Source organism: Eupeodes corollae, chromosome 1, assembly GCF_945859685.1.
Source record: "Eupeodes corollae chromosome 1, idEupCoro1.1, whole genome shotgun sequence".
Lineage (NCBI taxonomy): Eukaryota > Metazoa > Arthropoda > Insecta > Diptera > Syrphidae > Eupeodes > Eupeodes corollae.
The window spans coordinates 139,926,752-139,953,245 of record NC_079147.1 but is presented as its reverse complement, the minus strand read 5'-3'; the positions used below and the strand labels follow the sequence as shown (position 1 = coordinate 139,953,245).

Here is a 26,494-nt window from a genome sequence, read left to right as displayed (position 1 = left end):
TCGTATCCGAGTAATTGGATGGACCTTTGGAAGATTGTGCCTCTAGTGTTGACGGTTGAGTTTTGCACAGTTATATTTGGTCGATAGTGGACTTTCCTGGTCTGAAGCCACACTTTGTTTGATTTAATTTTAGATATAGCTATCTTGTTGATCTGCGTCGCCGAGGTTGAGTGGTTCTAACTCTCTTGCAGCGGAATTCGGTTCGTCATCGCCGTTATATAATTTGGAGAAGTGATCTTTCCATATTCTCAGCATCGACTGCGGTTCTACTACAATGTTCCCTGATCGTCTTTACAGGCTTCGGTTCTTGACTGGTACCCTTGGGAGTTTTTTTTTACCTTTTGGCAAAATTTACAAACCTCTTCTCCTCTTCTGCTCGTAGAGCTAGCGAGCAGCTCTAGTCCTTTTGTGCAGTGCCATTTTACATGCCTCTTGTTTCGCTGCGTGCGCTTGCCGGCATTCGCCGTCAAACCAGGGTCTTCGCTGTGGTGGCCGCACTTCAGAGACGGCATCTCTGACGGCTGCAAGGCAATATTGCCACTGGTTTTCAATGCTTAATGCAGGCAGCTTAAGAGTTCTTAAGAGGTTATTACATAGGACTTCTTAAGAGGTTATTAGAGACTCGATCGGAAAAGGACATGGCAGTCTCTTGCGATTGTAGCCGTCTAACGTCGAATCTTCTCACAGTACTTCCTTGTTTTGGCTTGGATCAGGATATCGGTAGACTTACCTTGGCTACAACGAGGTAATGGTCCGAGTCAATGTTGGCCTCTCGGAATGTTGGGATATCCTGTATACTGGAGAAGTGTCGTGCGGCGATCGCAATGTGGTCAGTCTGGTTGACGGTTAATTGATCAGGAGATTTCCATGTCCCCTTGTGGATATTGGGATGCGTGAACTGCGTACTAGCTACCAGAACATCTCGTCCCGCAGCGAAATCGACCAGCCTGAATCCGTTGTCGGAGGTGTTGTCGTGCAGGCTGTATCTCCCGATTATGCCACCAAAGATGTCTTCTCTTCCTAGCATTAAATGTCATAGCCAGGGCACTGCTCATATGTCTTGTCCAAGAGCTCGAAGAATATGTCTTTGGTGTCTTCATCTTTCTTCACTGTTGGGGCATGCGCGCATATTAGGCTTATGTTGGCGAATTTAGCCTTGATGCGGATTGTCTTTATATTGCGTTTGCCCGGTCCATTCCATCGCACTTCTTGTATGGCGGTAATATCTGCCTTGCAGCAGTTTAGGGCTTCGCAACTAAAGGTATTTTTTACTTGGCCAGGAAGTCACCCCAAAGGCACAACCCCCAAACTAGAGGGCCAGATCCTTAGTATAACTCCAAGGAAGGGGAGCCGGATAAACAGGCCTGGGCTCCGAATATGTCGAAGTAGCCCTATAAGGTGTTCACTAAGTAGTTCAACCTTACTGGAACTGTAGACGCCACCGTTGATTCCATCTCGAGAATTCGTCCGCTGTCGCCTGGATAGGGAGAGGTGCTTTAGTGTAAACAACTCTCTCTGTTAAACATTATATATAAATAAATTAATAAATCATCATCATCAATTCGTCGTCGATGAAATCATTATTACAACCTAAACACTTGATGATAATAAGGACAAAGTCCGTCCAGACTCATGGCCAATCGGACGCAGTTATTTTTTGAGTTGGCATAAGCTACTGCAAAACGAATTTTACTATTTGGATCGTACAATGCTTTAGGCAGGATATATCGTATTGTAATGTCAAACAAAAACAACAAATTAATGTAGATGTCACTACTTTCTATATCAGTAAAGCTTATTTCAACTTAAGACAACAGATGTCACTTGGTTGAACTTGTTTTTTTCCGGTGCGATTCGGAGAGCTAGTATAAATAAAATCTAATTTAACCTTTGTATTTAAATCTAGGTCTTATATACAAAGGTGGAACCACGTTATTCCACTTTTTTGTATTCAAAATTCACACGACTAGTAGTCCATATATAATTAATGAGAAGTCCATATCTCGTATGTCAATGGTTTTCAAGTATGTTGTAAAGTTCGAAAAAACATTAACAAAAAAAAAACCTAATAAAATTTTAAATAAAAATCATTTGTTTTATTTCAACTAGAATAAATAAATTGTTACAATATTATTTGTTCTTGTTTTTTTGTTTTTTTATCTATTATTTTATTTCTTCTCTAGCTGTACTGTATTTCTTTTTATTTTTACACTTTTTTTAATGTTAAATTATATTGTTATGCCTCTAATAATAATAGTAATAAAAAATACTTGCAATACAAAAATCACTTAAGTTTCCAGTTTTAAATTTATTTATGTATGCATTTGTTTTTGTTTTCTTTTGGGAAATATAAGAATTTTCAATGAGTATAATTAATAATTAAAATGTTGTGTTTAATTTTATAATCATAATTCATAATTATTGTATGCACAATATACAAACTAATATAGGGTGTTTCGAATAAAAGTCATGCAGGTCTTTAAGGGTGGTGAGATATTTCCGTCTTTTCATTTCATTTAAACAATTTTATTTATTTATCGGGAATATGAATGTACATATATGGGAATTTAACACTTTTGCAATGTTTCTTGAGAACCCTGAAAGTTCACATAAAACTTAATTAATTATAAAAGGAATACAATTCATAACATAATTTCGAAACTATCCAAGGTTATCAGTATTCGAAGCTTGAATTCATTATGATTCCTGTAATATATAAAATATTAAATTTAAATTTCGAATAAAAAGTTTAAAAATTAATTAGGAAGTTATCGGTGGCTCCAACTCTACTATATGTACATAAATCTGTGGGATGAGAAATTCGATGCTAAGTATTTGAACCCGCTAAAATTTGAATTTTTATTTTAAGCTATATATTCGCTCATAAAGATGTAAGGTTTTAAAATTAACTTCCCCAAATCAGCCAAGATGAAATTCGAGTTTATCGAAATTAGAATCCTGGCGTCCTAATTCAAACAGATCATTGGTAGTTCATTTTTAATGTGATCCTGCCTATAAATATTCACACCTATCATGAATTTCATCGTAATCGGAAAGTTTTACGAATCCTGAAAAATTGTATCATGAAATCCGTTCGTAATGCAAAATTGCATGAGATTTTCCGGTAACAACGGAATTCATGATGGGACTGAATAACTAGAAACAGTAGCACTAAGGATAGTAGGTATTGATTGTTTTTTTCCCTTACTGCCTACATTTAGTTGACTTTCCAAAATCTGAAAACCCAAAGATAAATCTGCATTCCAGTTTCATGTCATTATTATTGAAATAATTTATCTTTTCTTCTCGAATAGCTTTAAAAATTTCACACTTGAAAACGCTTCGCTTTGGGTTTCTTGAACAAGTCCCATTTTAATATTATTTAAAATGTTTATATTTACTTGCACAATGGAACGAGCTATAAGGGCCACAGATTCAACTCAATTTATTGAAATTCTAAAATAATTACGACTTATTTTATTCACTTCACAGTTTTTTGCAATAACACTTTAATTTGTATTTTGTTTCGATGTGAATAATAAATATAAACGACTGATAAGTAGGCTATGCGAATGTTAATAGCCAGGTTCAGACGACGTAAGGTACTTGAAAGTTAGGCAAGTTTCTAGTATCTGATTGGGCAGCTGCCAATTTAGGCAACTTTAATGGAAAGTTGACTGGAAAGTTAGTCAAGAAAAATCTCCCTAACTATCAAGTTAGGTCTACTTCTGTCAAAAAGACAGATGATTTTTCATTAAACTGAAAGCTGAACTTTAATACTCTATGATTTATTTATTTTATGCAAAAATTCATTTAATGCTTTCCCTAAAAGGGTTCCCCTTCAATTTGGAAAAGAAATATTTAATATTTCTTAACAGTGCAAAATACAAATCGTGATGGACTTGTAGCTTGCCTGAGGAGTGTTCTTTGGACAATAATTTGATTGGTACTCTTTGTACTATGAACTTAAAGTAAAAGTTTGCAAAGTAAAGTTCTGAATTTGAAATTCATGACACTTGAAAAACTAACTAGTTGCCTTGATCCAAATTTACGTTCAAAGAATGAAGTTGACTGCAAATGAAGTATGTTGCCTGAACCTGCCCAAAGTTTTTGGTATTGTTGGAAAGTCATGGCTGGAAAGGTTTGACAGAGGAGATGTGAGTTTAAGACATTCCCTTACACACTAGGTCACTGTGCATATATTGTTATTTTAACAAAATGTTAAATGGCATAAGATGCAAAATTCATGGCTGATTTCCGGGTTTTGGGCACAATTACTTAAAACAAATAAATTAGGTGGCGCAACGGTCCGTTGAGAACTGGGGAGGGAGGGGCCTGGGGCCCTAGTGATTTATAACTGTCAACCAATCCTGTGTTTGAGTCATTTAAGGCTTTTTTGAATAGTTGACTGAAAAGTTGTCCAAGACGAATCTGCCTTACTGTCAAGTCAAGTATGTCAAATGACAGCTAATCATGTTTTTTCATTTAACTAAAAGTAGATCTTATTACTTTGTATTTTTTTTATTTTTTGCACAATTCCATTTAATGTTTTGTGTGACAGGGTTCCTTCTGAAATTTGAAAAGGAATAAGTTATGTATATTTCTTTACAATACAAAACATAATTTATGATGGAATTGTAGCTTGCCTCAGGAGTGTTTTGTAGACAACAATATGGTTATTGGCACGATCAACTGAAAGTAGAGGTTAGTGATGTAAAGTTAGAAGTGTATGACACTTTAAAATCTAAATAGTTGCCTTGGTCAAAAATTATGTCCCGTATGTTGTCTGACCCTGGTCAGTATTTATACTCTTTAGAAAATTAATTTCTTAGAAATTCGAAATAGAATATAAAATAGAGTGTCTCGATATCACCCTCATAGTCCATGTCGAAAGAAAAACAAGTTGAACTTTCTGATTCAAAACAATTAACAGAATTTGATTAATAACACAATTAAATCACAGTTGTCATGCCAACTAAAACCAAGAAGTAAAGTTTTTGATTGAAATCGTGTACCTTTATACATTTTCTTAACTCGTTTTCCTTCAACCTTAATGATTAAAACTAGAACCACCCTATACATTGTTTGCTGTTAAAATATTTGCTAAATTCAACAGCTTCTTTCTAATTTTCGATTTTTTTAAAATATATTTTCTTTTAAAAACAATTATACTTAGAAAAAAAAAATGATTTTTTGTTTCTGATAAACTTCTCCTTTTAGTAATTATTTACATTAAATTTAATGATTTTATAGTTAAATTGACACAAAATTAAAATTATTAACGAAAAAAAAAAAAAACAAATCAAAAGCGCCTTTAAAAATTTCGAAACAAAATGTTAAGCTCTTTTTTTTAATTTTTCGAGATCTTTAAGTATTTTTTTAATTAGTAAATTTTTAAATTTTAATCCAAAATTATTAAAATTATACATTTTTAAAAAGAAATTCAACATGGAAAGATGAACACAATCCAGTGGTTATAATTTGATATAAGCGTTTTAATATTAAAACATGTTGTATATAATATGTATTTATATGTGCGAAAGGTGGCGTTTTTGTTAAAAATGATAAAACATTCATTTAATAGCGGCAAGTGCTTAATTTTCCAACAATTAAAACACAGCAAGAAAATAGTCTTGACAATTGGCTTCGATCGATGTGAGCCAATAAAATAGAAGCAACAAAATGTGCTCAACTTCTTGAGCTGAGATTGACAAAGAGATGCTGTAAAATCATATTTTTTTTGCAGGTATCTTATTAGGTTGAAGAGCAAATAAATTCGATAAACAAAACTATGCGAATTGAATTGAGAACAAATTATAAGGAGATAATGGCGGCGGCGTCATGTCGGTCGTGAGAAAGTAAATACATTCTGATCAAAAAATAGTACATACCATATATAAAAAATATTCAGTTTCATATTGAAAGAAAATAAAAACACTTATTGTTTTTAAGACAATTAATCAGATTGAATATTACATTTATAAAATGTCTAAAACTAAAAGGCATACAAAGAATTTTGAATTTTTTAAATATTTTTTTTTTAAATAATCTCAACACTTATTAAATTTTTGTCTTATGTTTCCATTTTTTTGTTTTTGTTTATTATTTTAATTAATGCGTATTTTTTTGTTTTTACAAGTTAAAATGATATTTATCTATATACACAGATGGACAGAAGTTTTAACGATCTAGGATAAGGTTGCTGATTTCTATTGAGTTATTTTGAGTTTTTTGATCATTGGCAGGAGGGTTCGCAATAAATTTGATAGAATAAAATTATTTAGGTATATTTTTCGTTTTATAAAATTTAAAATAATGATAGAAAAAAAAAAACTTAACACACTTTTAATCTTAAATATATTCTTATAAATTTTTAAAATGAGAAAAAATATATATGTAATAATAATAAAAAAAAAATCTTATAAATAGTATTTGTTTGTTCCTGGTTTTAATCATACAAAATAGCAATTACTTTACTTTTTGTTAGTACATAATTATAGTTACAACAATAAAATCATTGTCGATACATATTACAGTTTTTTTTGTTTTGTTTTTTATATAAAAAATCTATTATCGAACCACTTAAGAACAAAATTATATATTAAGAATATTTTCTTTTTCTGCTTAAATAAATTAAAAAAACACTCAGACTTCCAGTTGTTTTGATGGTTGATGCGTTATAAATGGTTCACTCCACATCCGCCGTAAGTCACCCTGAAATGAATTTTATTTTTTTGTATATAAGCAATTAGAGCAATATATTTCATATTTTAAGTAAGGTACATTTTTACATCGTTCAAAGTTTTTTATTTTAAATTTAGGAGTATTACAGCTATCAATCGTTCGTCGAAAGGGATTTCGATTCCGAACGGCTTAGGTCAGAAAAGAAAATTCTATGTCTTATGGTATCGCCAATGAAAAGAAACCAGGTAAATGTTATGGAAAATCACAACTCAGGATTTCAAACAAGTAGTAGTCATAATATTTTAAGGCTCTTCTTAACTCAGTTCAGGTGATACTGAAAATCTGTTTTCGGAAAATTCTTTTTCAACAACAAAAGAAACATGCATTTACATAAATTAATTAACTTATACAACAAAAATATTCGCTTTAAGTAAAATAAATTTAGAGTTAAATGGCCTTAATCAGCATTTAAAAGAATAAAACCTACTTACAATGTTGCAGAAAGAAGTGTAAATGCTTTTTCCACCACTCCCATCCTAAATAGGTGGATTCCTAATATTGAAGGGATGGATTTCTGCTATTTTAGAGCGTACAGACAAAATATTCGTTAACTCTTGGCGAAACTGATCTTTAATAAAAAAAAAAAACGCAATTAGACAGTCGGAGCAATAGGTTTTATTTCCTTTTTGCAGCCATTTCATTTGATCTAGTTTAGGTTAGCTAAATGGCCTGGCGATAAATCCATGTAGATGCATTGTGATACCCTCTTCTCTTGTTCTTGCCATTTAGAGGCTTTTATAAATCCCAATGGGCGGTTTCATATTGGCAATATTATTGAGCAGTGACACAAGAAGTGGGCTGTATCTTCCTTCTCTTCCTCGTCATTGCAGCCTCTGCATTTGTCGTCGGTGGTATGTTAACTCAACAGTAATTTACAAGCTTCGATTTGATTACTTTGGCAGAAAAAAAATATCGGCTTGGAAAACACTGTTTTGATTAGGAAGCCTAAAAGAGTTGGCAAGATCATTCGATCTAAAAAATCGTGAATTTAACATTTCAGCACTAACCCCAATAACAAAAAATCACTAATCATATGTACATAATATACAAATGTAATATTAGAAAATAAAACTCTACCTAATCCTTAAAACCTTACGAAAATCTATATATAAAGATTCGTGGTGTCAGTTAATTCGTTCCTTAGTGAAGGCAACTTCTCTCTGGTCGATTTGACTGATGCCCCTTTTGTTTCCTAGTGTCTGAGCCACACTAATGACTTAAGCAAGTAACTCGCTTTTTAACAGTAGTACAAAAAGAAACGTGTTTTAGTTCTTCTTAGTATTTTAAGTTAAGCAAGACCAAGTCTAAGGGACCGCTTAAAGCTATCAGTATAATTTGAAACCGGAGGAATCTGAAATGTTTTACTGACGAGATTTATAGCAATCATTAAATTTATGTCATCAAGGAGCCGGTTATAGCTATCAGTAAATTTTTTGTTTTTTTTTAGATTTATTTCTAGCAAAAAATTGATGCTTTAAGATAATTCCTATATTCAAGTATATTTTCCAAAAAGAAACAACGCATTTAAAGTTGTCTTTAATTTATAAATGCATTTTAATTTTTTTAATGATGAAATTTCATTTTACTGATCAGCTGACTGCCAAAAGCCAAAAAAGTTCCGATCACCATTATTAAAAATTGTACTGATGAAAGCAAAAAAATCAAATCAAATGGGGTGGCGCAACAGTCCGTTGTGGTCCAGGGCCTGGTGACTTACAACTCTCAACCATTCCTGTGTGCGAGTACTGTTGTCAGGAATGGAAGGGACCTACAATTTTAGGCCGAATCCGAACGGCTAGTTTGAGAAAGCACTTTTTCATGACAAGAATTACTCTTGAAGGATTTGTCAATTCCTCGCAAGAGGCAGTACCCGCGAAAATTATTTTTTTTAATTAAGGTGGCACAGGCAGGGATTGAACCCAAGACCCCTTGCATGACAGTCCAACGCACTTTTTTTTTATAATTCATTCTTAAACCTATCTTAAAGCTAGACAAAAATTCATAAAACTAGCCTAATTATCCATAACTTACAACTAACTTAATGGTCCCATACGGACACTCTAAGTTAAACTATAACACTTACAACTAATGCCTTTCGGCCCTAAGATCTATTTTACTTCATTTAAATTTCGTTTCATTTATTTTTGTATTTATTAGAAAATTTGAACAAAAAACTAATATCAATATCCTTTAACCAGCACTAACTATCATGCCACGGTTACTACAATGAAAGCAACAGTTAACAAATTGTCTAAGGCGCGGAGTCTCAAACTGACATTTAATTTAATGACGTAAAGGTAATGATTGCTATAAACGCTCATAAGTAAACCATTTCAGATTCCTCCTGTTTAATTTTTTTTCTGATAGCTAAACCGGTCCCTTAATGATGTGATTGGAACAGTAAAAAATTGGAACACAAACAGTAAAACGAAATGGATTTTTGTTTGCTTTTGGCCGTTAGCTGTTCAGTAAGGCGCCAGTTATAGCTATCATTGATTTTTAACATTGAAAACAAACATTGGAATTTTCTTGACAGGTCGTTTATAGATATCATTAAAAGTTTTTGTCATTGAAAAAAATTTACTAATTGAAATCCACCGAAAAAGTTTTACTGACAAAAATCTGTCATTGGAATACAAATTAGTGGAACGATTCGTTTCACTTTTGAACATAAAAGTATCAGCTGTTCAGGAAAATGAATTTCCGTCCGGAAAATAGAACAATACGTTTTTAGAGAAAATCAAATGCGCAATTAAACTTTTTTTCTTTAAAAAAAAATTCTTTGGGTGATTTCCGATCGATCAATATATAACATGCATTTCTAATCGAAGGGGAACATAGTCAAATATCGATTCAAAAATTTCCCAGATCGTTTTCAATAATAGCTATAACTGGCTCTTAAATGAAATTTCCTCATTAAAAAAATTAAAATGGATTTATAAATTAAACGAAACTTTAAATGCATTGTTTCTTTTTCAAAAAATACTTGAATCTAGGATTCATCTTATTGCATCAATCTTTTGGTAGAAATAAATCTATAACATGTTCAAAAACTGTACTAATAGATTTTACTGATAGCTTTAACCGGCCTCTAAGTCAGCTATATTCTTACTTTTATTTCTTCTTAGTCTTAACTTTACAAACGTATTTAATGTAAAAAAAGTCTCAATAAATATAATTGAATTGAAGGTGATGCGCTGTCATATGTCTGTCGAATTACTCCCATATGGTCATGACAGGTACTATTAGACGGTCAACGCATTTACTTGCTGACGTAAAAATTACGTTATTTGCAGACCTAAAATTCACATACACTTTATTTTGTAAATTCTTGTGATCGTTACGGTGAAAATTTTGAATATTGTATGACGTTAGCGAGTCAACGAGTAGTCGCTTTAAGTTTATAATGTATTTCTAACCTAACCGCTTTTTCTTTTAGCAAAGAAAGCATTTGAGTAGTGAAGTCCTATCTCGAGCAAAGTGTAGCTATATAAGACCATTATCTAGGCATCGGCCTAGATTAAGAATAGGTTCCCATCGATCACCGAAATGAAGATTGAGTGACCACGGTAGTAGACAGATGGGTGACCATCTCGAAACCTTCTGCGTACTCTTGTCATTTGTTCTTTGTGCCTATTGTTATTTTTCCTCTGCTCTTATATAGTGTAGTCGCTCAAGATGCTGTGTCTCTACTCTGTACATTTATGTGCTTAGTAGTATGCAATGTAATGTAATGAACTCTAATCATCCCCGTCCTGCTACACGGTGCAGAAGCATGGATTTTGACAAAATCGGGGAAATCACCTTGGGTCGTTTTGAGAGAAAAGTTCTTTCAGTGATCTATGGTCCCATATATGTACATAGAAGGTTAGTGGAGGAGAAGATGGAGCTGTACAGGCTACACAGACAAGACGTAGACATAGCCAGAAGGATAAAACGACTGAGATAGCTCGATCACGTAGAATGCAATGGTCCGGCCCGAAAAGTTTTCGAATCCATTTTTAAAGGACAGCGCAGTAGAGAAATACCTCGGATCAGGTGGCGGGCACAAGACCTCACTCAACATAGAGTGCACATGTGGAGAAATCTAGCTAGAGGCCGTGCTAAATGGAGAATTTTGTTGATAGAAGCCCTAGCCACCACCTTAAATATTTAAGCTTTCGATTATTTTTGTACCTCACTTAGTTATCAAAATTTCTCAAATGTTATGAAATGACTTATGGGTCTTTATTTGACTCTATCTAAAATGTTGAAAACCTTGCATGTTAGAGTTTATATCTCAAAAAGCTGATGCGATAAATTGATTTTGAAATCAAATTCGAACTAAAAATTTGAAGAATGAAGACTGTCTGTTGGCGTCCTATGTCTGATCAGGATTCCAGAACAAGACAATACCAATTAAGTTTATGTAAATTTAAATTAAATCCAAACAGAGGATATAACAAATGTTTGTTTAAAGATTTATGAGGATAACACATAACAGAATCTACAAATAAATACTAACCTTTAAATAAGCCATTGTAAGCAAGGGCAATAAAGTAAATGGTACAAGGTACAATAGAGCAGGTTGAGCTGCCTTAAACACTTCAGAGCTCACAGTAGCTGTGAGTAATCCTAAGAAATATCTGTATAAAATATAAAAATCAAAAGGAATGTTAAAAATGCTATTTTCTGTGTAGTATGGTATATTTCCGTCTTACCCTAATAAGGAACAATGAAAATACGTTAGTTTCGAGCCCATTCCTCTTGGTGGTGCAAGCGTTGGATCAGATGTAACGCCTTGAGACTTCTTATATGCATCATAACGCAAGACAAAACACAACAATAGTCCCGGCATCACAATATCTCCCAAGCCAAGCATTGAAAAATGACCACTGTTGTGTATACTGGGAAATACTAATTTCCCGGGAAGATTAAGTTTGGGTGGTTCTTTCACTATTCCACCTAAGTTCAATTTGCGCGCAACAATTCCAACTGGATTTTCAGCGGGTCGTGTGGCTACTTTCACCATCACATTCGTACTGAAAATGTACGATGAGAAAAACACCCAAAATACATCGTATATAAGTAGACCAGTTAGCAGTAATGTTGAAACTTTTAGACTAGGCAATCGTACAAATGCAATAAAAGCAACGCACAAACCCATTCCCATTGCTGCAATGAAATATAAAAATAAAATTATACACATTTAATTGTCAAATTGATTGATTTAACTTACCATCCATAAGTAGCCAATGACCAGTGAGCACCCAAATACAAACTATTGAAACTGATAGTGTGAAACTAAATAGTTCAGCTGCGGTAAATCGACCGCATATTCCGAATGATATGCGATTTCCATCCGAACAAGGACGAATTATGTATTGACACATGGGCAGAAGGAGAAATGCTAGTGCAACTGTTGCTATTACTATAAGAGAAAAAATTATACATTATTCAAAATACATATAATACATAGAACTCTTAAGCCTAATGTAATCAAAAACACCTCTTTAATAATCTTCTTCAAAAACTTCACTACTCGTTGAAACATTTGGAGCTTTTTATAATGGAAATTATTGGATCATTATCGTAAATATATAAAAATATTTGACAAGTTTGTTTGACGAATCTGAGACTGTACAGAAACAAAAACCAAAATCAAACCAAATCGAGTTTCCTCCAAACAACTTGATTAAAAAAATAATGAATTTGAACAACATCACAAATTTGTTTACTTATTTAGGTTATCTCAAGCTATAAACAAAAAAGGACTTAAAGATAGACTTAGATGTATTTTTTTTAAATTGTGTTTTAGTTTTATATTATGCTAAAGGCCTACACATTAGTTTTTAATGAACAAGAAACTTAAAACGAATTGTAGAGATTGTTTCTAAGTGACGAAAGACTGATATGAAAGGTATGCACATTGTTAGCTAAGCGCAGCATTCTTGTAATAGTTTCAAAAATTAAAATTTGTATAGTGAAACGAAAGAGAGCGGCATGTCCGACTTTCCTTAGTTAGTATAAATAAGAATCTTTTCTGGAAGAAATGGTGAGTCTATGTTTCCTGCTCAAAGCTGGTGCAGAAAGAAAATATCAGCGATTTCGAGGAGCTTTTGGAGGGTTTGCTTATGATTAAGTTTTAAACGATCTTCATAAGGTACTGCTAATAGATTATAGGATAGATTATCACAAATCAAAGAAATCTGCGTTATACAGACTCAATTCTTTGAGAGTGAGAGTTCTGATGGGAACACCAGACTTGACTAGCCTACTCATGTAGAGGTCTAACAAAGCTGGTGTATAGGAATTTAGTGACATAGGGGTTCGAGAATTCTTAATACCAACGTTAGATGAAGCCAAGAGATGAGTTATAAATAAATTGGCAGGCGCAACAGTTCGTTGAGAACAAGGGCCGAGTGACTTACAACTCTCAACCATTCCTGTGTGCGAGTAATGTTGTCAGAGATGGACAGTACCGTGGCATGATGGTTAGTGCGTTGGACTGCCATGCCAGAGGTCTTGGGTTCGATCCCTGCCTATGCCGTCTGAAGTCTTTTCACGGGTACTGCCTCTTACTTAATTTTACTGATTGCCACAAATAACTCCTAAGTCGCGAATAGAATAGACAAAATGAATGGTAACATCGTGCAGACTGTAAGTTTGGTAGGTTAGATGTGAAAGCTTGAATGTTGTGAATTGGCATTTAGAAACATTGATTTCTAAGAAATGTTTGTCGCACTGAATCTGGAAAGAGTCTAGTCATTTTGGAGTAAGACAGAATTAAATGGGGTAGAAAAAACCTTTGTTATTTTCATATCATCAGCGTAAATAGAAACAGTTGAATTATAAATGACATTAATAACGTCGTTGATAGTAAAGACAAATAATAAAAGACCAAGGTGGCTTCCTTGAGGTACTATAAAAGTTCGCATAAATGGGATCGGAGATTGAGAACTTGAAAACAACCTATATCGACGGTTCTCAAGGTTTCTATTTCGTTTACAGTTTTGGACAAAAATTCAGTATATATATATATATATATACATATATATATATATATAGTAAAACAGAGAGAGCCAGACAATGCTTAGGAATTGAAGAAAATTTGGCTATGGACCCAATTCATAACATCATGTTTTGCTTCTTTCTTATGAACAGGAAAAATAAAGGAATCTTTCCAAAGCTTTGGGAAGATAGCTTAAGAAATGAAAGACAAAACCATACTGAAAGTAGCTTATATAGGAAGGTAGCACACGTTTTTTTCTTAACAAAGTTGCTAACCATCCAAACCAGGAGAGGAATCATCTTTAAGTAGACTTAATTTCTTGTGAACAATATCATCACTTATTTCGATTTGAGTAAGGGAGGTGCATGATGTACTTACTACCTGTACAGTACCAGTTCAACATCCAAGTAGTATTAGAAGTGGTAACATTAATCCCGTTTCTATTAAAAATAAAATTGCTTCATCTAATCAAACTTTGGCTTATCCAATTCCAAGTATTCCAAACGTGTCAATCATTAAAAATAATAATCAAACTAATGAAAACAATGATATATTTACCTTTTCTTTAAAAAAAATGAATATTATATAAACTATCTAATGGTAAATCAGAACAAGAACAATTTTATATAATTGCCGATTAAAGCATCAAATATCTCTTTAGTAATAAAAATGGCAATTAAACTTAAAGTCTGTACGTGGAATACCAATAGTTTAAGGAAAAAACAACGTGAATTTTACGATTTTCTTATAAAAACAGCATTGAACTTGTAATTGAAACTTGGTTAAAAGAAAAAATTAATATCCACTTTAAGGATTTGCTACAGGTTAGGCAGAGAAATTGAAAGAGTTGGAGAAGTTTCTATATTCATTAAGAAAACAATAATATATAATTTTATTAAAATTGAAAAGATGTTTTTTGTTTGAAACACGTTCAATTGAAGTTGGCCTACATTGAACCTATATTTTAAGATTATTAGATGTAGTACTTATCAAAGTTTAGATTCATTTTCGGTCACTTAAATAGAAGAAATTTCTCAGGGAAATGTTCTCGGGAAAATAAATGGGATAAAACCTTCTTCGATTTGAACATCGTATTTACGAAAGATCCAACCTATAGTCATCAAATGGTAGAGAACTTTCATCTACTCTAGATGTTATTCTAACAAAAAGTCTTAATATATTATCTTTTCCATATGTAGTTAATGACCTCACCTCGGATCACCTACTGGTGATTTTTGAGATGAATTTACAATTTACAAATTTTTCCAGGTTAAACACAAATTTTAACTTTTAAAGACCGGATTAGAAAAAGTTTGGTAAAAGTTCAAGTCATAATTTTATTACGTCTGTATAAATAGTATAGACGGCATTGATTATTATTGATATTAATAAATTCGAACTTGCTATTGAAGAATCAGTTAGTATATCAATTCCGCTTGTTTCCAATAAAAGCAGGCATTATGATAACTTTAGAAAAAACTATTACTATTATTAAACGATTAACCAAACATATAAAAGAAGCGCTTAAAAACAAAAATATGTTGGAATTGTATCCTTTGACATTGAAAAGGCTTTTGGTTGCGTCTCGCATGACGGAATCTCTCAACTTTGTAAAAGATCATTTTTCGTAGATGATCAAAAATCAAATGGGGTGGCGCAACAGTCCGTTGTGAACCAGGGCCTAGTGACTTACAACTCTCAACCATTCCTGTGTGCGAGTAATGTTGTCAGGAATGGAGGGGACCTACAATTTTTATGCCGAATCCGAACGGCTAGTTTGAGAAAGCACTTTTTCATGACAAGAATTACTCTTGAAGGAATTGTCAGTTCCTCGCAAGAGGTAGTACCCGCGAAAATTAATTTTTTTAAATTAAGGTGGCACAGGCAGGGATTGAACCCAAGACCCCTTGCATGACAGTCCAACGCACTAACCATCATGCCACGGGTACTACGTGATGATACATTCATTTTTAGTATCTCAGAAAACTGCCAACAAATTTTATCGACACCACAAAAAGCACCAAGCACCATTGAGCTATACTTTAATTGCTGGAAAATTAAAAAAATAATCCTTCCCAAGACTCAAGCTTTAGTTTATTTATAAGGAAACGAGAGCAATGTAATCTAGGTTAAACAAATCTGTGGTGTGGAAATATTTTGTAACTCTGGCTAAAAAAATGACCCCTTCTAACCAAATTTCAAAAAGTATTAAGAAAACTTAATTTTTAATCAAAATTTTGTATCCTCTTTAAAAAAAAAAACTGTTACCTTGAAAATAAATTACGTATTAATAAAGTTGTTTTTCTTCCAGCTGTACTTTATATTTCACCGCTTGTGTGATTTGCATTACAAACTTTTTCAAAACAAAATCCTTAAAACTATTTTAAACCTTTGTTGCCACTTCTCAACAGTTGAACTATACATTCCTACTGTAAACGATAGATGTTTCATAATACATAATAACTTTATAAACAAATGCTTTTTTAATAAAAACCCAATATTAAAAAAAGAGGCTGGAACGCGACCCACACTGATAACTTCAAATCCCGTCTGTCGATTTGTCTTGCTTAAAAGTGTGTAGGTTTTCGTGTTGGGTTATTATTCTTAAAAAAATTTAAAATTACCAACAATATTTTTCATATAAAAAAATAGTTTAGAAACAGATTTTTATTTTTAGTCGAAAACAAATTTTTACCAATTTTAGTAACATTTCTTAATTTTTTAAAAATTGGATGAATGAAATTAATTTGAGAGATATCATCGAACATCAATTTTTACCAAATTTGCGTATTTAATATTTTTTGTAGATTTTACTTTTTTTTATGAAAAAAAAAACGGACCGTAGGATTTTTAAATATAAAAGCTACTGAATATCGAAAACAATATTTTCTATGAAATAAAAAAAGTTTCAACACAATATTTTAAAAAGCTTTTTGATTCGAAAGTAAATTTTTACAAACTTCTGTTAAATTTTGTTTAGGCTTTTAGTTTTTTGTAAGAAAACTGTCAATTCGATTTTTTCAAAATTTTACTGAATGTTAAAAACAATATTTTTTAAAAGAAAAAAGTAGTTTAAATCCAATATCTTAAAGTTTCTAAAAAGATTTATGAGTCGAAAATCAATTTTTCTCAACTTTTATTAATTTTTTTGTTTAGGTTTTTATTTTTTGTAAAAAAAACTGTCAATGCGATTTTTCTCAAAATCTTTACGAATGTTGAAAACATTATTTATTAGAAGTTAAAATTAGTTGAAAACCATAATCTTAAATGTTTGAACAAATATTTCTGTCAAAAACCAAGGTTTACCAACTTTTGTTAAATTTTCTTTAAGCTTTTATTTTTCGTAAAAAAAAATGTCAATTTGATTTTTCTCAACATTTTACCGAATGTTGAAAGCAATATTTATTATAAGATCAAATACAAATAAGTTTGAATCCATAATCTCAAGTTTTCGAAAAGATATTTGAGTTGAAATTAAATTTTTAGGTTTTTATTTTGTATAAAAAAACTTGTCAACACGATTTTTCTGAAAATTTTATTAGATGTAAAAACGTTATTTTTCGGCGTACAATTTTCGAAGTGACAAATTTTTTGTTCAGATTTTTTTTTGTCAAAATTTTAACCTTTTTTTAAACTGCTATGGCAAAAAAAAAAACCATGCAATTTTCTTGAGAGCCCTTTCTGCATTATTATCTGTATAGCAAAATTTATTTGAAGTCGATTTCTCTTTTGGGTCTTGAGCTATGGACAACGAAAAAAACGTCGCGAACGTACGGACGTAGGGACCTTGAAACGTCGAGAAATTGTAAAATTTTCGATTCGACATATCGGACCCATTACAATAACTTCCTATGAGAAGTTAAAAATATTGCCAATTAATAATATTCATGTTTGTTTTATGATTTTATGATAAATCCAAAGAGTTTTGGCCAGATTTATCATTATTTTTGCTGACACGCAAGTGGTGTCGTTAATCCACTTGTGGTTCGCCTTCTAATTTAACATATAGCTGATGGTATACCGATGTTATATTTCTTTACTAACAGAAGTAAAGTTTCAAATTTTGCAAGTTCGTCAAATTAGCACTTTCTCTGGATTGTCCCTATGGCCGAGCAGGGACAAAAGACGAGTATTAAACTTTTGATCTACAATTTATAGACGTTTACGAATTTCTTAAGACAGATTTAAATGATTGAATGGCTATCATAGAAGGGGCCTATAACAGTGGGAGATATCAATTCTTCTTTCAGCCAGAAGAAGTCTTATTAATGGCCAGAAGTTCTGCATGGAATTGGAAATTTGGAACACGTTACAGTGATTAAGTAGACGAGGGGAGCCATAGATTTTGTCTGTTACTTTCGTCACATAAACAAATTTATGAATTTTCATTACATATCGAGCTTAGACAAAATATCATTCGGTCTTTTTTCAATATCTAATTTTCTTTCCACACTTACATCTTATTGTTAAATTAATTTTCTGTAGTTAAAAATATTTGTAGCTTACTTTCACTACACACTTACTTGCAGTACACACGGCAAACAACAATTGCATGGAATCAAAAAAGAAAAACATCACAAGCAATGACACCGATGCTCCCAATGGTAGACACAATGCATGCATTGTATCTAATGTAGCAAATTTACCTGAAAAAAAAACGTATGAATAATTAGTTTAAAAAACACACTTATTAAAATTATAACATACTTGGCTCATTTTCTATAGGTTCTCCAGTTAGTAAATTTGTCATGGATTCATTGCGTTTCTTCTCCTGACGCTCCCGGGCTTCCTGTTCAATGTTCAAACTACGAAAGCTACCGTATACAATCAAAAGCATCGAAATTAGACATGTCGATACTCTAGAAGAATCCATTACGGAATAAGCCCAATGATATTCCCTATACTCTCCTTGTGTGTTGCTATTGTCAACGCCTGAATTCCCTGATGAGCCGCCTTGCGACATTTCTCATAGAGCAGGTTTAAAAAACTCGCACAAGTGCCGATCAGTATAAAAATGTATGAGTTTTATTTTAAACTCTTCTACTTTTTTTTATTTTTGTTTTTTATTTATTTTTCTACTGGTTCAATTTTATCCTTAAGGTAGCGACTTAGGCTTCTACACACATTCACCGGACACAAGAGTGTCACGGTGTTGCGGTCCTATTCGTTATCTTCTCAACAACCGATACCTTCTTTATGAATTTTATTCATATTAATGGCAAAAATTGCAGGATTAATTGTAGTTTTGTTTGTCTACACAGTGAGAGTCACTGTAATAAGGTGATTTATCTGAAAATATAAGAATTACGTTATTTAGAAATATTTAAAAAAAGATACGGGTGAAAATTTATTTGTTATAGATGTTATTAACCGATAAGCTTGGGGTTGAAGACTGATTATTTTAAGTTTTTACAGCCTAAATTCTTGCGGTGATGCAGTAATATATAGGTTCTATGTAATATTTATTTATCGTTATCAGAAAATTGTGATTACAAAAGTGTAAACACAATGTCTTATTAATGGACACTAAATTTATTCGAATTTTCTTTATTTATATTTGTAGTGAAATGTTATTGAGTGATAGCAAAATGCATTCATTTTAAAATACAGGATGATTCAAAAGTATGTATAAATAGTTTGACTGGAAAATTATTAATCAATCAATAAATAATGACCTAATAAACATTAAAATATTGATAAACAGCTGAACTGTTCACTTTAACCATCTATAGGTAAGATATTTGGAGAAGCTGATAAAAATAGAGTGGTAAGTCTGTTTTCAAAATAAAACAAAGTTTCTAAGTGATTTTCAATTTGCTTTACGGCTGAATCTTTATTTTATTTCCAAAACCTTAAATGAAGAATTTCGATGTTTTATTTGTGACTAATTTGGAGAGAAATTTAAGGAGGTAATAAGTGATTTGAAATCAATCGGAGTTCCACAGGGATCTGTTCTATGGCCAGTTCTCTTTTTGATTTACATAAATTCTTTATTTAGCCATTCAAAGGTTTATTGATTGGGTTTGCTGAAGATGTGAGTGATAGCTATAGTGCGCATAGTAACCTCAATCTTTTGGTTTGCTCAGCAAAATCTAATAATTAGGCCAAAAACCAAGGCTATGTTTTTTAGTTTATCAGAAAATAAAAATGTTGATGTCGATGTCTTTTTTTATGCTACAGAATGCCAAACATTTAAACTTACACCTTTCTATTTCTTGATAGTTGTTTTCGTTTACGGGTTGTAAAAGAATCAACATATTTGGAACTAGTCATTGATTCTAGAGACAGTTCTTTGCATTATTTAAGGAAAATTTTATGTTGGAAACCAACTTATTTTGGTCATGCAAAAGGGTTCTGAACAAAAATTTGCCTTAGTAGTAGGTTTCCACTTTTTGAGGAATTGAAGGTTTTTATACTGCTACAAAGTTCTGACCGATATTTTAAAAAGACATTTAAATCTCAATTTCAGAATCATTTCAAATTATAATATACTTGGGAATTTTTTTTAACCTAGTTTCTATACCGGCTTTTAAAGGGTGATTTTTTAAAAGCTACAGGAAAGTTTCCAAAAAAACACATTAAATTCAGAAAAATGCATAAAATCTTTATTTAAGTCGATAGTACAATTTCATCCGCTTAGAGAGACAGCATTCAAAAAATTCAAAAAATAATGTTTATACATCTCAACCTCATATTTACATATTTTAGGCTTAAGTGTTATGAGATTTTTTTAAGAACACTGTTGGCCAGAAAGGCATGTTCTAACTATTTAATTTGGGCGAGTCGCTATATATGAAAACATTCCAAGATCTCACATTATTTTATACAATTGTTTTTGTTTTACTGTTTATTTATTTAAAAAATAAAAAAAAACAAAGAACGTTTACCACAAAAATTTGTTCTCTTTTCCTATGTAAATAAAATTTGAAGAGTCTTCTTTTTTTGTCGTATTTTTTTCTGGCGCAATTTCCGGGAATCTATTCTGATGCTGCACGACAAATTCTTTAACAAGGATAAACAAGGAGTTCACAAAAACTCGAAAATATTTGATTCTTGAGCGATGCTCCCCCTGATTAATTTCTAGATCCACACTTGGTTGAGACGCATATTCAAAAAGAGGTCGTCAAAACGGAATGTAAGGATTCACGTAAGGGTTAGAAAATTCTTTACACCATCTTTTAACGAAAAAAATGTTCTGCAATGATTTTGAAAATTTGGTATCGTTAGAGAAAAAGGTTATTTGACAATGTTTAATGACCATGTCAATGTCATTAATTATAAGGTTAAGGAGAAGTTATACTGAATGACTACCTTGGGGACAACAGAATTTACTTCCATAGGATTGGAACGTGTGAATCTAAATAATATTCACGATTTTCAAGGTAAGAAGTAATCCATATCAGAAAATGAGATTTTTGTTTGCATTTGCTTTTATTTATTAAATTTACTAAATGCAACAAGATAATAAATATTTTAAATGCATGAACATTTACATTTACCAGGTTTACATATTTGACGAATACTTAAAATATAAATTATACACAAAAAATAAATTTTAATACATACATAAAGTTGAAATGAGAAAGAATATTATATAGAGTTAATTTAAAGAAGCTGAGAACAAAATTGATGAGGTTATTCTCTGCAATTCGATTGGTAGGGTATTCCACAAACGAACTACAGACTGCAATAGTATGTGAGAAGCGCGGTAATATAGTCGCAAGCCTCTCTGTGAGTGGGCAAACTGAAGTAGTTCCTCCAAGTAGCTCGGACAATTTTTATGAATTATGTTGTGAATCACATTCTTAAGTTTAAGATAGTTTTCCAAGCTTAAGCCTACAAGAGAATTTTGAAGATGAGAAACACTGACGAATCGCGGTATGCCAAAAGTGAAACGAAAGCAACATTTAATTTTAGCTTACATTCTGAATCGGGATAAACTGATGAGTTATCAGTAAAGAATGGTAGTATTAAACACTTAACAAGATGTTTTTTTAGGAAGTGAGATGATGGTCTTAAGGATCTAAGTGTACCATATATTTTTCGTATGGCATCTGAGATTGCATCACATGTTAAACGATTATTTATTTGGTAACCCAAGTACTTTACTTTAGTCACATACTCAACACTTTGTCCATTTAAAATTGTCATAGGTAGGTTTGTATTATTAATTTGTCTTCGAGAACAAGGCATACTCACTGTTTTTGAAGGGTTAAGAAGCAATTTATTTGAAACAGCCGATTTCTGAATATTAGCTAGGTCATTATTTATTTCGTTAACACAGCAACCCAAGTTGCTCTGGTCACAAAAGTTGTAGATAATAACATCATCTACATACATACATATGTACAAAAGAATGTTGAACAACATCAGGTAAGTCATTGATGAACATGGAGAACAACAGAGGTCCAAAAACTGAACCCTGAGGAACTCCGCTGTTCATATTATAGGATGGATGTTCCGATGTCAGTTTTTATTGATTGACTTCTATTTTATAAATAGCTCTGAAAGAATTGAATTGCCATCCTTGAAAAATTGAATTTATTGCTTAACTTGGACAAAAGGATATGGTGATCTATGCTATTAAACGCCTTTGAAAAGTCAAGCAGAACCATTATACCTATTTGTCCACGATCCAGAAATTCACGAAAATCTGTTGTGACCCTCAAAACACAGATTCACAGCTATGTTTGGCACGAAAGCCTGATTGCCATTTAGTTAAAGGGTTTTGAAGTTCCAAAATTTTGTCTGCAACTTTGCTGACAAATTGAAGTAAATTTATTTGCCCAAAGTCAGATAGTTCAGTTGCGTTATTCTTTTTAGGAATATTATAAATTGATGAATTAATTATTTGTAGTAGTGGTGCCATAATGACAGGTACAATTAAAACAAAACCAAAAAAAAAACTTGAAACGCCTTATGAAACCCAAACATCGGCGGAGATTTTCGAGACATCATTTTTTATTCCCCATTGTGCAATGCTGTTTGGATCGAAATTTAAAGAAGTTATCATATTTTGTTGTTGTTGAATATAATACGCTAAGAGTTTTGGATTAAAAGTTGCAGACAGGAGATCATAAATAAAAACGAGAAAGAGTGTTGGAGAGAGAACAGAGCCCAGAATTTATTTTGTCGTTTTCAGGTATAAATCCATCCAATACTACTTGTATTGAACAATCCGAAAGGTAAATACCAATCAATTGAAGTTGGGATTCATGAAAACTGAAGGCACCCATTTTTGATAAAAGACCTTGACGCCAAACCCTATAAAATACTTTTGAAATATTAAGTGCATTAATCTTACTTTATGTAAAACTATGTAAAGATTTGCTCCACTATTTGGTGAAATGGACCATGAGGGCCTATTGCTGCGAAAGCCGTATTACTGCTCATTAAGAAGCTTCCGATCTTCGAGGTATGTCTTGAGCTTATAATTAATCTGCGTTTCCATGAACTTGGAAAAAAAGGACGTAAGTGCAATCGGTCGGTAATAAGAGGGTAAGGAAGATTAGACTTTTTTGGAGATGGGCTGGACCAATCCTATTTTAAATTCGTTCGGAACGTTACCTAAAGAATAGAACAGATGGAAAAGCTTACGCAGTGGTTTTGCCAGCGTTGAAGAACACCTCTTCAGAATAAAATATTATGTATGTTGAGATCTTTTAGGACTCTCGCCACAGTATGAGCGCGAAAAAAGATTGGTCCCATAGAATCACTAACGCGCTCAAATACAGGCGGAGTCATAACAATTACTGGCAGCGTTGAATTGGCGATGAACACGCTCGTAAAGAACTCTGCTTTGTCTAAAGATCTAACAAATGAAGTGTCATTGAATACGAGCGCAGGAATTGAGGAAGAGGAAAAACTTCTCATGTTATTTTTTAAGATTTAGGATTTTTGGTCATTTATAAATTTGGTCCATCTAATATGGCCATTGCAGGCTTTCCTGGTTTGCGTTAACCAACTTATCTTTAAATTGAGAAAAATTGTTTTCATTTGTTGATGGAGAAATGCATTAAAAAAATACACAAAATATGTCAGACCTTAAAGTATAATGCAAAGTAAAAAGTAATTAAAACTTTTATTATTGAAGGACAAGGAGGATTGAACTCTTTCTTTTGTGATTGTGACTTACAAATTCAAAGAAGAATTTGGGATCGTTCGTAAAGTTAGCTTTATTTTTATGTAAACATTCTTTGAAAAGAGAATTGTATACATACATCGTTGAAATAAAGATAAGCATCAACGTAGTAGTCAGTAGATAATTGGAGTATAGGAAAATGTCCAACATCTTGTTACTTTGCTTACGCAGCGATCGAAGTTTAAACGACTATACCAAAGCGGATCTGACGGAGAGACTCTAAATTCGATAGGAAGGGACATGCAATGAAATTTAACAGAGTTGTTCATTGTTGAAAAAGTTAGTGTTTTTTTTTTTCTACAGACGTAGTTTCAAAATCAAATTGTTAGTTTGGAAAATTTGGAAAACAATTCCTGTGCCAAAAAAGAGTAGCCTATAACGGTGAAAGATTTTTTTTTTCAGTTTACCTCAATTAGATATTATCAAGCAAACATTCAAAACTTTCAGATTACACTAAACTTTTACTAATGCTATGCTATGTACCTACCTAGTTCTTTCATCTATTCAAAAATAAGAAAGTACTTCACATAATGCCTATGTACCTACCTACATATTAAGTTAAAACAAAAAACAAGAATCTTTACATACTTTCGTGCAGAAACTGAATAAAAGAAAGAAAACAAAAAAAAACATGTGAAAATTCATATGCAATTATTTTTTTTAACCAAATCAAATTGGAGCATAACAAATCGATACCGATTACTTCATTATAAAAAAAAAAACACATATTAGGAGCAACAGAAAGAATCATTCATTTCACAAAACAAAATAAAATTTAATGCGTATATCTTTCTTGTCAAAGAAATCACTTCATAAATCTCAATTCTCAAATGAATATGAAAGAAATCTAAAAATGATCTTCCCAAAATATAAACAGTAGGTAGTTGTTTTCATCCAAAAAACATACGTATTTGTTTTTAGAATTTTACTCGATAATTTAGATGTCTATACCTAGAGGAGAGGAGGACTGGCAATGGGACTGGGACTAGGACTGTGGCTATGGAGGTGTATTTGGTGGTCGGTTTCGTCGGTCTGTTCGTTCGGTTTCGATATTTTTTGTTGGTTGAACAAACTTAAACTTACCAAGTCAGTGTGTTCTGTTGTGCTGCATTTGTTGTTGTTTATGAAATTCATAGAATTGGATTATGGATTAGATATCTTTCACAGGAAGATGCCTTGAAAGTCTTCTATGATCTGATGGTTATGGTGTGATGATGCAGTTTAAAATGATGAATGACGACAATGGTGAAGAGGATGAAGGTTTTGCATCAATTTTCATGGGTTTTCATTTTTTTTGTTTTTAATTTCCTTTTCTTTGCCTTTTGAGTTTTTCAAAATTGATTTTATTTTGATTTTCACGAGATTCGATAAAGTCCCGATTTAAAAAAAAGTTAAGATAATTATTTAACTCTTGCGTTAGTTTTTTTTTGGTGAGAAAGTAGAAACTTTTTTGGTCTCTATTTTTCTTTTTTGTTTTATTATTTTTCTTTTTTCACATACTCCGCACGCCCATCGCGGCATGAAAAAGTGAACTGAACATGAAGAAAAGAAAGGAGACAAAATAAAGAAAACAAAATTTATGCAAGTGCAGCTAGATTTTTCTATTAAGGGGGTTCAGCAGCTTTCAGGTATTCGTTATCGCGATGGTAAATTTTGAATCACTGCTGCAGGTGAAAAGTTTTACTAAATTTTTGATTCATTTGATAATTGAATTTAATTCAGGAATAGAAATACGCCAACTTTAAGACACAAGGACAAGGGATTTTGAGAAAAAAAATTATCTTCTTTCAGCAGCTCCAACTTTTCCCGAATCCCGACAGAAAAGCAAAAGCGACAGTGACAACGGAAGAAGGCAAACAAGGGAATTGAAAGATAAACATCATGCAAGGAGAAATAGGAAAAATACTAAACAAGAAAATATCGATAGAAAATCAATCAGAGATGCCACTCTCTTTGAGGTAGTCCAATTTTTGTTTTGGTAGCTAAAAGAATATTTTAAGCTCTATGGAAATAATATTAGTATATTAAATTCGGTTTGGGTTGCCAAAAAGTGGTGTGTTGAATGCAATAGCAATAGTTTTTAATTGCATTTGGCAACACATTATGCTTATTATTTTGAAGAATAAACTCTTTGAATGTTATCGAGTATCGATATGTCTCTCAGAAATGTCAACATATTAGGTCTGTTTGGATTTTTACATTAATACATGCTTAAGCCTAGTACATACTTTCTCGTGAAGTGAACGTTCGCCAGTGGAGAAAGTGAACTTTTGACATTGCTCACTGGTAAGCCTAGTACATACTTCCTCGTGAAGTGAACGTTCGCCAGTGGAGAAAGTGAACTTTTGACATTGCTCACTGGTACACACTTGTGAGTACACGTTGTGAAGCTTCACCAACAGTTCCCGTACATTTTGCACGTGAACGAAAACTCTCCACTTTGTTCTCCACTCAGCTTCACGAGCAAACGGGTGAACCAAAAACTGAAATTTGTATGGGTTCACGAGATGGTTCACAAGTATGTACTAGGCTTTAGGGTCTAGTTGTTCGCAGTAAGTTAAAGTTTAAGCCTAGTACATACTTCCTCGTGAAGTGAACGTTCGCCAGTGGAGAAAGTG

At 32.3% G+C, this 26,494-nt stretch overlaps 1 protein-coding gene and 1 long non-coding RNA gene across 2 annotated transcripts; one reads left to right on the top strand and one right to left on the bottom strand.

Moving 5' to 3' along the window:
* Positions 1-3,191: 3,191 nt before the first annotated feature.
* LOC129941553 (signal peptide peptidase-like 3) lies at positions 3,192-25,676 on the bottom strand. Its single transcript, XM_056050228.1, has 7 exons — positions 24,960-25,676; positions 18,443-19,024; positions 18,259-18,381; positions 11,963-12,154; positions 11,445-11,898; positions 11,249-11,369; positions 3,192-6,714 (listed from the first exon to the last, which is right to left on the bottom strand). The coding sequence occupies exons 2-7, from the start codon at positions 18,696-18,698 to the stop codon at positions 6,646-6,648; spliced, it is 1,215 nt and encodes a 404-aa protein (XP_055906203.1). The 5' UTR covers positions 18,699-19,024; positions 24,960-25,676; the 3' UTR covers positions 3,192-6,645.
* Positions 25,409-26,022, top strand: LOC129941557 (uncharacterized). Its single transcript, XR_008780880.1, has 2 exons — positions 25,409-25,546; positions 25,599-26,022. It is a non-coding gene; the product is annotated as an uncharacterized LOC129941557 (long non-coding RNA).
* The last annotated feature ends 472 nt before the right edge of the window (positions 26,023-26,494 follow it).

What these genes read in the sequence shown, in the direction of transcription:
- LOC129941553 (XM_056050228.1), bottom strand. Translation starts at nt 18,698, where the DNA reads ATGTCGCAAGGCGGCTCATCAGGGAATTCAGGCGTTGACAATAGCAAC. An exon ending in ACCTATAGAAAATGAGCCAA is followed by an intron (nt 18,382 to 18,442) that starts GTATGTTATAAT and finishes TTTTTTTTTCAG; the next exon opens with GTAAATTTGCTACATTAGAT. An exon ending in TTTCATTGTTCCTTATTAGG is followed by an intron (nt 11,370 to 11,444) that starts GTAAGACGGAAA and finishes TATTTTATACAG; the next exon opens with ATATTTCTTAGGATTACTCA.